This window comes from Penaeus monodon, chromosome 7 (assembly GCF_015228065.2).
Source record: "Penaeus monodon isolate SGIC_2016 chromosome 7, NSTDA_Pmon_1, whole genome shotgun sequence".
Taxonomy (NCBI): Eukaryota; Metazoa; Arthropoda; class Malacostraca; order Decapoda; family Penaeidae; genus Penaeus; species Penaeus monodon.
This window is the reverse complement of record NC_051392.1, coordinates 24149660-24159659: the sequence shown is the minus strand read 5'-3', so window position 1 is coordinate 24159659 and position 10000 is coordinate 24149660. Positions and strand designations below refer to the sequence as shown.

The following is a 10000-nucleotide window of genomic DNA, read 5'->3' as shown; positions in this document are numbered from 1 at the left end:
AAAGAGCCTACATTATATATATCAAACATACATAATGGAACATTTTTATTATTTTTGTTATTAATGGTCATATACTAGACGTGTTGGGCAGTTTGTTTACATTGTGGTATTTTTTAAAGCAATGAAAACGATTCTCTGGGTAAATAAATCTATCAGAAAAATTGAGGAATGTTAAGGTACCGTCCAAACTGTACGCAGAGATCTGTAAAAATCTTTGTAACACACATTTTTTCCAATATTTTTACCCCAAGTTATCTATAGGTTTGATAATTCTTAATTAAAATCCCATCTTAAAAACACATATGAGTACAACAAAATGTATCCTAGTGATATCGCCTAAATCTTCCTCGTGTTGTAGCTACCAGAAAGGCAGACGAAAATTTAGCCAAACTGAAATTTTCAGGTAAAATCGTTTCGCGTCAGTGTTCGCCGCATGAAGTAGTAGAATTATTTTACATCTTTTATACCCAAAATAATGTATTCAGCAAATTGTATTCTCTGGACATTAATGATTATTAGACATCTATGTAATTTATTACATTGAGGTATTGTTACCATGTATGTGGTTTTATGAATTATATAAATTTTCTATAATGCTGATACAGTATAGCTCGATCAACAAAACCGTAAAATAATTATAAGTTACAACTACAATATATATCGTAATACATTACACGGGATCCTTCTCCATGGATGGCAATTGGTGATATACACATTTTCAAAAAATTTCTTTTAATTTGATTAAGAAATAATAAATAGTATCAGATACTCTGGATTTTCATAGCGAGGTGCTAATCTGGTTAAATGATCGACCTTGTTGTTTGACCGATAGTGTGACCTGATGGTTGAGGTACAGGCCAGACTTTCCTCAAAACGAGAAAATTGTGAATCATATGACAACCATGTATAAGTCACGTAGACGTTATCATACAATTCCATGAAATTTGATAGTGTTAGCAGGTAACAGACGAAGAAATGCACTCGTACATTTAAGCATGAACTGCAATGTTACCTACAGAGTGAGGCTCGTAATATAACTATCATTCGGGTTCTGTGATGATCACATATGTTCTCTGTCTTGTTTTCGATAAATATTCTTTTCCTGAATTGTATTTTTTTCCTGAAGCGTATGGATTGACATAAAACATGCCCGCAATTTCAATCTCCTTGGGGTACCTCACGAAGGGATTAGCACAATTATGAACTTGTAATTTCAGTCTCCTCTGGGTACCTCACGAAAGGATTAGCACAATTATGAACTTGTTCTTGGTGTTAAATGAGTCATGACTTGACATAAACACACTAATGTGTACACAAAGACAAAAAGAAACATTGCCACAATATGGATTGAACACGAATGTTAGCTTTCAGTTTACATATGGTGGTATTATTTATTATACACGAGTGTGCACTTTGTTTAATTGCAACGCAAATAAAATTGCAATAGAATGTGTGCCTGTGTCTATACACATGTATGTGTGCATATCTCTATATACGTAATAGTAACACGAGCATACGCATATATCCTGGCTGACGTCAGGTCATGACCAATTTTAAGAAAGACTTCATAATTGTGCTAATCCCTGCTTGAGGTACACAAAGAAACTGGATATTTACGGAAGTGTGCAAATACAGTTGTGGCTATTTTTGTTATTCGGGGCATCAAGAACCTCCCATCTAAAAGGGAGGAAAGCTTAAGCGAAGACGTTCTTCAGGGTACAAGAGTGATAATAATAATGATATAATGAATAGATAATCGATAATAATGATAATATAGTAAGATAATAATATAATGATAATGATAAGATAATGATAATATAATAATGAATGATAATAATGATAATGATAATAATGATAATGATAATAATGATAATGATAATGATAATGATAATAATGATAATGATAATAATGATAATGATAATAATGATAATGATAATAATGATAATGATAATAATGATAATGATAATAATGATAATGATAAAAATGAAAATAATTATAATGATAATAATAAAGATAATGATAATGATAATAATGAAGATAATAATGATAATGATAATAATAAAGATAATAATGATATGATAATAATAAAGATAATAAGGATAATGATGATAATAAAGATAATAATAATGATAATAGTAATTAGGATAATAATGATAATAGTAATTATGACACTAATGATAATGGTGATTATGATACTAATGGTATCATAATGATAATGATGATTATGATAATTATCACAACAGTGATGATAATGATAATAATGATAATAATGATAATAGATAATAATGATGATATATGATAATATAATAATGATAATAATAATAATGATAATAATGATATAATAATGATAATAATGATAATAATGATAATAATGATAATAATGATAATGATAATAATGATAATATAATAATGATAATAATGATAATGATATAATATATGATATAATAATGAAAATAAGATAATAATGATAATAATGATAATAATGATAATAATGATAGTAATGATAGTAATGATAATAATGTTAAAAATGATAATGATAATGATAATAATGAATAATGATATGATGATAATATATAATATGAATAATAATATAATAATGATAAATAATGATAATAATAATAATAAGATGATATATGATAATAATGATAATGATAATGATAATAATATATAATATAATAATGATAATAATGATAATAATTAATGATAATGATAATAATGATAATAATGATAATAATATAATAATGATAATATGATAAAATAATAATGATAATAATGAATAATAATGAATAATGATAATAACAGAATGATAATAATGATAATAATTATGATAGATTTAATGATATTGATGATCATGATAATAATAATGATAATAAGGATGATAGTGATATAATAATGATGATGATGTGATGATAATAAATAATAAAAATAATGATAATATGAATAATAGTATAATGATGATGATGTGATGTTATTGATATTATTAGTATATTATTATCATAATAATAATATAATAATATTATTTATATTATTATTATAATATAATAATGATGATAATATATAATAATATAATAATAATAATATTATATTAATAATAATAATAATGTATGATAATAATATAATGAAAAAGATATTAATCATAAAAGATGATAAAAATGATAAGAAAATAATAACGATCATATGAATTATAATGATATGATGATAATGATAATGATAATAATAATGAATAATGATAATAATGATAATAATGATAATGATGATAATAATGAATAATAATGATAATAATGAATATATAATGATAATAATGATAATAATGATAATAAGATAAATGATATAATATATAGATAATAATGATATATATGAATATGATAATTATATATGATATATGATAATAATAATAATAATGATATATGATAATGATAATAATGATGATAATGATAATAATATGATATATAATGATAATAGAATGATAATAATAAATGATAATAATGATTATAATGATATGAATATGTTATAATGATAATAATGATGATAATGGTAATAATTATAATAATGATAATGATAGTAATGAAAATAACGATAATAACGATTACGATAATATCGATAATAACGATAATATCGATAATAACGATAATATCGATAATAACGATAATAACGATAATAACGATAATAACGATAATAACGATAATAACGATGATAACGATAATATCGATAATAACGATAATATCGATAATAACGATAATATCCATAATATCCATAATAATGATGATAATGATAATGATAACAATAATAATGCTAATGCTAATGATGATATTGATGAGGATAATGAGATGATCTATATGGTACGATACTAATATTGATAGTATAATGCTAGTAGTAATGTTATATATAGTAATAATGTCAGGAATAGGGACATTAACAACAAGTAGTGAAGATGATTCTTACTGTGAATCAGAGACATCATCAGGTTAAACTATTATGCTTTTATAGGATATGATTCACACGTTTTATCGTATTCTTGTCTTGTTTTAAAACGTCTAAACCTTTTTTCCTTTCTTTTTTTCTGAATAAAACTCGTTGCTGTCATACTACTTCCGATTACGCTCAAAGGATTGACCTCAGGTGACCCCAAACTTCGACATTCTGAGGAGCCGTGATCTGACTGGTCGAGGAAAGTGGGCGGGGCTTTGAGAAAGGAGTTTCGGCTACGAATGTATTTCAAGGGCGAGAATGGAAAAACAATAGACACGGAAGAGAAGGCAGATAGTCAGTTTCTCTCTCCTCTTTCTCCTGTAACAGGGGGAGGAAGAGGAGAAGGGAAACAAACTCACAAACATAAGAAGTCAAAACTCAGTCAAACTTTTATCTAAATTCGTTAGTTACTTCGTCAGTCTAGTAGACAAGGAGACGTGATATCTTATTTTTCAATCACAGGCTTGGAGCTGGTGAGTTATATTTCCTTGTAGTTACTTGTATCGCACATTCAGTCAATATAAAACACGTATTCACATATCCTGGTCATTCTGATGTGAGCTATGTGACTGCCTTATGTCGTTTAGTGTGGTCACATTTCATTTCATTTCTTCAGAAAATACTACCATGATCCAGTAAGAAAAGAAATACGTCTAGATCTTTGCAAGACTGTTCCCGTTGCAACAGTGAAGGTAAGTTCACCTCAGTATAAGACTTTTCTTGGGAAACGTTGATAGACAGCATTTTGTTTTAGGAAGAGGTGATGGGCAGTAGTTTATTTTAAGAGCTTATGGGCAGTAGTAATTTTAAGAGGTGATGGGTAGTAGTTTATTTTAAGAGGTGATGGGCAGTAGTTTGTTGCAGGAAGAGATGATGGGCAGTTAGGAAGAGGTGATGGGCAGTAGTTTATTTTAAGAGGTGATGGGCAGTAGTTTGTTTTAAGAAGAGGTGATGGGCAGTAGTTTATGTTAAGAAGAGGTGATGGGCAGTAGTTTGTTTTAAGAAGAGGTGATGGCAGTAGTTTATTTTAAGAAGAGGTGATGGGCAGTAGTTTGTTTTAGGAAGAGATGATGGGGAGTGGTGATGGGAGGTAGTTTATTTACAAGAGGTGATGGGAGGTAGTTTTTTAGTATTTCATGGGATAGCATTTATCCCATGAAATACTATTTAGGTTGAAATATCATTGCAGCACACCATCAACGCTAAAGGATATGTGAACTGCTGACCATTCTGCAAACGCTGATTACTGAATCCATTGCATAATGTGCGTAATAGTCACCAAGGAATTCCGTATCTTCCACAGGCTGGGAAGGGCGTCGTAGATTCATCCGACCACAGGATCCGAAACAAGTTCCCGAAATTGTACATATCATCACCGGTCTTGTGCTCACTTGCCTTGGAACCACCAATGAAGCAGCTCTTTATTCTTGGGAGGCTGGACGCTAATGTGAAAACCTAGACAGTGCTGACCCAGTCTTCAGTGTGACACAGTTCAATTCATATGAATGGTCACACGAAACTTTTAAACTAAAATTTAGTGTGAATTCTTGCGTTGAGGCTGTTGGTTCGTTCCGGGTTGATTCTAAAGATAACGTGCTCCATGGTCAACAAAGGTAAAAGAATTTGGTTAACTGTGTCGTTGTATTTAATTAATTAGTCCCCACGTCTTCTACACATGGTGACAGTGGACGAGTGCGCGTTTTGTGCTAGTCTAGCGATGTAACTACCTCAGGTATTATGGATAAGTTTAGATTTAGATAATTTCTTAATTCTACTTCGCTTTTAAATAGAATCTAGATATTTTTATCCTGTTATATATACATAAGTGTATATAACGCGTTGATGTTTATTTCAGTGTGCTCGTGAGTATGTGAATGTGTTTGTGTGTGTCTGTGCCGTTTTACCGTAATGTAACTTTAGTGAGATATGATTTCGTCAATACATGTTCTATGCTTGAATCTAGATTGGTGCTATTAGATTTAAGGTTTATAGATTATGATAATGTTTTTAGTATTAAGGTTCACACACGCAGAATTGGTAGGCTTTCATATCTTGGCCAAGGTCTGTACAGACCTTGATCATACCACTTTTTAGCATGAAACATTCAAACATTCATTCAATATTTTCCTTGTTCATATTGTTAATGCATTTCATATATTTGCAATAAGTATTTGAACTGCATCTTGCATAGTGATTGTTATTACATAGTAATGTACAATATTGAAAATAAAATCTAACATCTTATACACAGATCGCTTTTCTGTGATCCTTCAAAACAAAACAAAAAAAGGTTTCTTGCCATGTATTCAACAATAAACTTAGTCTCCAAAAACAAAAATTTATAACAATCTCATCTTGGAATTCAAAACGTGGTATAAGTTTTCTCACATCTGCCATCGAAGCTAGCGTGACCGTTTGGTTCATTAATGGAAGACTCCTACATACTAGAGGCACAGATAAGACTAACAATGATAATGGTAATGAGGATAATCAGCATGATGAGTTGGTAAAGTAATAATAGTGTTGTTGAGAGAGACAATCAGAATAACAGTGTTGATGTTAATATGAAATGACGGTTCATGATGCTAATGATACTAATGATGGTAATGGTGATAATGACTACCGTGTTAGGTATGATTATATAGTAAGGAATATGATACAAATAAAATTTATGTTAATAATAATAGTAATGATAACAAAATGACGACTGTAATTACGTCAAAAATAAGAATAAAACCCAAAAAAGAAAAAATGATAAAAAATAAATGTTGACATGAATAGTAATGATGCTGGTCATACGACTTGTCAACACTCTTCGTGAAATGTAATTCGGCGTGTATTATGATATAAACAGACAAAGTATACATACCATTATTATATATTGAACTGACTGTCAAATATCTCTGTGTATAGGGTATTGGGGGAAAATGGGCTCCTTCATTAGCATCGGCTTTTTTTATTGCCTTCCTCATCATCTTTTCATTCTCTGCTCCTTCTTCTTCATCGTTTTTTCCTATTCTTCATTATCTTTTTCCCTTGCCTTCTTCCTCCTCTCAAACATTATATTTTTTTCTAAGCAAGGATTTGTTTTGTCATCACGAATAATAATTGCTGTAAAATTAAACTACCAAACCACTTCCTGTTACATCCAAGTGGACCTCAATTGACATGACACTTTGAAGGTCCGGGGACGAGTGTGGTCATCACTGGTCGCGTGTGGGAGGGGCTTACATAACACTTTCAAATGAAGTGTGCGGGAATGAAATGTGAAAGGCTCAGTGCCTGTCCTCTTTCCCTCCTGCGTCTTAATGTTGTCAGTGATATCATTGTCCCCTTTTTTTTTCAGATGTTTAATGTCGACTTATTATACTATCGGTTGTTACGGAAATAACATGACGAACTGAGATAGTTATGAGAGCATCTATTACTTCAGTTAAAAGTTTCATCGTAGTCGGTCCTATATTTTTTATATGACTGTGCGCGCCACTGTCCAGTTGGGAGAGAAATTCTGGTGCGGATCAGTGGAAGGATAAGGACTGGATAAATATATATTTCGGTTCGAAAACATTTTAGTTAGCCCTTATAAATTAGAACATTGAATGAGGGTAACAAAGAAAACCAAACTATTGCTATGGTTGAATATTAAAAAGAAAAAAAATACCACCAGATAATTCAAATTTGTAAAAGATAACACAAAGAGAACGTCTTATTTGAGAAACGCAACGAAGTCTATAGAATACTGGCCATTGGAAACACTTACCAGGCATTTCTGTGTGGCAGGTTCGCCTAAGTCTGATTTAGACATACTATATCTAAACGTTAGCTTATACTAACAAGGCTGTCTATGTATTTATGGTTAATAAGAAAGCTATATAAAAAAAATCATATAACGGAATGACAGAAATGACTGCCATGCTGAGTCCATGCTGTAGGCCTAACCGTGATCGGTTTTCATCAAACTTATATATATTTCACACCAATATTCTGTTTTCAACGTTTTGTTTATGGACATGAAACACCCAATAATAATAAGAGTCTCAATTATATGCACGTGGTCGCACAAGGTAACATCATTAGTGTACTTACCGCGTGTTAGGCAGTTGGCATACGAGAGCGCAAGCTTCAATTTTTGCATGTCGTTTTACATGTCTTTCGCAAAGCACAAAGGGGTACAATATTACTTAACAAAGACAAATATACATAGATTATAGATTTTCATTCTGTAAAAATAAGCAGGATTTGGGCAATTAACGTCTGAGGTCTGGCTCCCCTGGTTTCCTAGATAGTTTGCCGAGAACTGATCAGTGATAATTTGAATTTGGATCCATTGAGTCAGATTTATTATCCATTGCTATAATTCTAAGAAGCTCAACACTTTTTTTTACTATTAATTTATTTTAAAAGCAATTAAACAATGCAATATTCAAACCAAAGGCACGTAAAATGTTGAAGGTACACGAAAATTTGCCTTCGTGTGATCCAGGCAAGGGAGTTTCCAGATAGTTTAATAAAGGCCTTCGGTATTGAGAAAAAAATGATAGCGATTTATTTAATTTTATTTAGTATTATGCAATCTTCGTCGTTTTGCTAGTATATTTTGGTCTTCTTCAAAAATACTGTTTACAAAATATCATATCAAAATGATCCTTGAATGTCTTTCACTATCAGATGAGTAAATATACATAAGAAACAAAAAATATATATCTTTCCACCACTGTCAAATTATAATACAATTTAGTTTGTTCACAGTACCTGGGTTAATAGATAAATATTTAGAATAGTTTAGGTTGGGCTTTCATTTTCTTTGGGTCAGTCCAAACTCATTTTCTTTGGTCACAGTATCCGATAACGCACTCTTCAAGTCTCTCCTTATCATCCTAGCATGTGTAGGGCAATAAAATAAAAACCGTGTGATAACCCATTAAGTAGCTGGGCCCTACGGAAGACAAGCAAATTTACTTTGATATTATTTTACCTCCATATTAGCTTTAAAGTGCATCACTTATGTCATGGTATCCGAAGTACTACAAAATAAGGTGTGTGGTCTTAGATATAGGTATCTCTCTCTCTCTCTCTCTCTCTCTCTCTCTCTCTCTCTTTCTCTGTGTGTGTGTGTGTGTGTGTGTGTGTGTGTGTGTGTGTGTGTGTGTGTGTGTGTGTGTGTGTGTCTTACACATACCACAAGCGTAAATACGCATACGCATTCAGATTTGATATTCTACCATTATTCAGGAAATGTTTTGATGCCATTTCCTGGGTTGTCCATATACTCTTGTTAACAGTAGTATGGAAAAGTTGCAGAAAGACTGTGATGAAGTAATGTATCTAGTGACCAATCAATTACAATTTGCTTTAGCTTAGTATGAATATCAGTGATGTGAACTAATAATAAAATGGGTTCGCTAGCAGTAGGAAATTTGTTTCTTTAGAGGTTTTATGATATACTTTTATATTGCGAAGCTTGTTATATATTTTTTGTGCGTCACTATTTCAATAAATGTGTCTTAGGAAGATAAGGGCTTTGTGCTCTGTGAGTGTTTTCTTGTTTAACATATGTAAACCATTCTCCCCCGGATTACTAAAAAATAATTATCCGGAGACACCGTCGACAACTAAAAATTAACTACAAAGGTTCATATTCATATGATACTTTATTTCACTACTTTAAAGAATCAACGCAAACATATATTAACATAAACTCTTTCGGATACATTAAACATAATGCAAATGTTAACGCATGCCCGCGTCACATCAGAGCAGGACGCAAGTCGGTTTGGATGTCGCCGCCTCGATGGCAGTTCTGAACGCCTGCTGGCAGCCGTGGCCGGTCTTGGCCGAGCACTCGACGTAGCTCCTCATGCCGAGTCGAGCGGCGAGACGACGCCCCTCGCGCTTCGATACGGATGCAGTCGACTCGGCGCTCTTTCGCAGGTCGATTTTCGTGCCTGATTGGTGAGGGAAGATCACAGTAAAGATGAGTATAAACTGTTTGTAATGTGTGTGTGCGTGTGCGTGTGCGTGTGTGTGTGCG

General features: G+C 31.6%; 1 protein-coding gene and 1 long non-coding RNA gene across 3 annotated transcripts in view; one reads left to right on the top strand and one right to left on the bottom strand.

Moving 5' to 3' along the window:
- The first annotated feature begins 4254 nt into the window (after window positions 1-4254).
- Window positions 4255-6215, top strand: LOC119574863. The gene is made up of 3 exons (XR_005228910.1): window positions 4255-4442; window positions 4586-4661; window positions 5273-6215. It is a non-coding gene; the product is annotated as an uncharacterized LOC119574863 (long non-coding RNA).
- Window positions 6216-9421: 3206 nt separating this feature from the next.
- LOC119575134 (ras-related C3 botulinum toxin substrate 1-like) overlaps window positions 9422-10000 on the bottom strand; it is a 13519-nt gene continuing 12940 nt past the window's right edge. For both annotated transcript variants that reach the window (XM_037922566.1, XM_037922567.1), the window contains exon 5: window positions 9422-9914. In XM_037922566.1, the coding sequence (XP_037778494.1) occupies window positions 9721-9914 (194 nt within the window). In that variant the 3' untranslated portion in view covers window positions 9422-9720. The remainder of the gene's footprint in view (window positions 9915-10000) is intronic.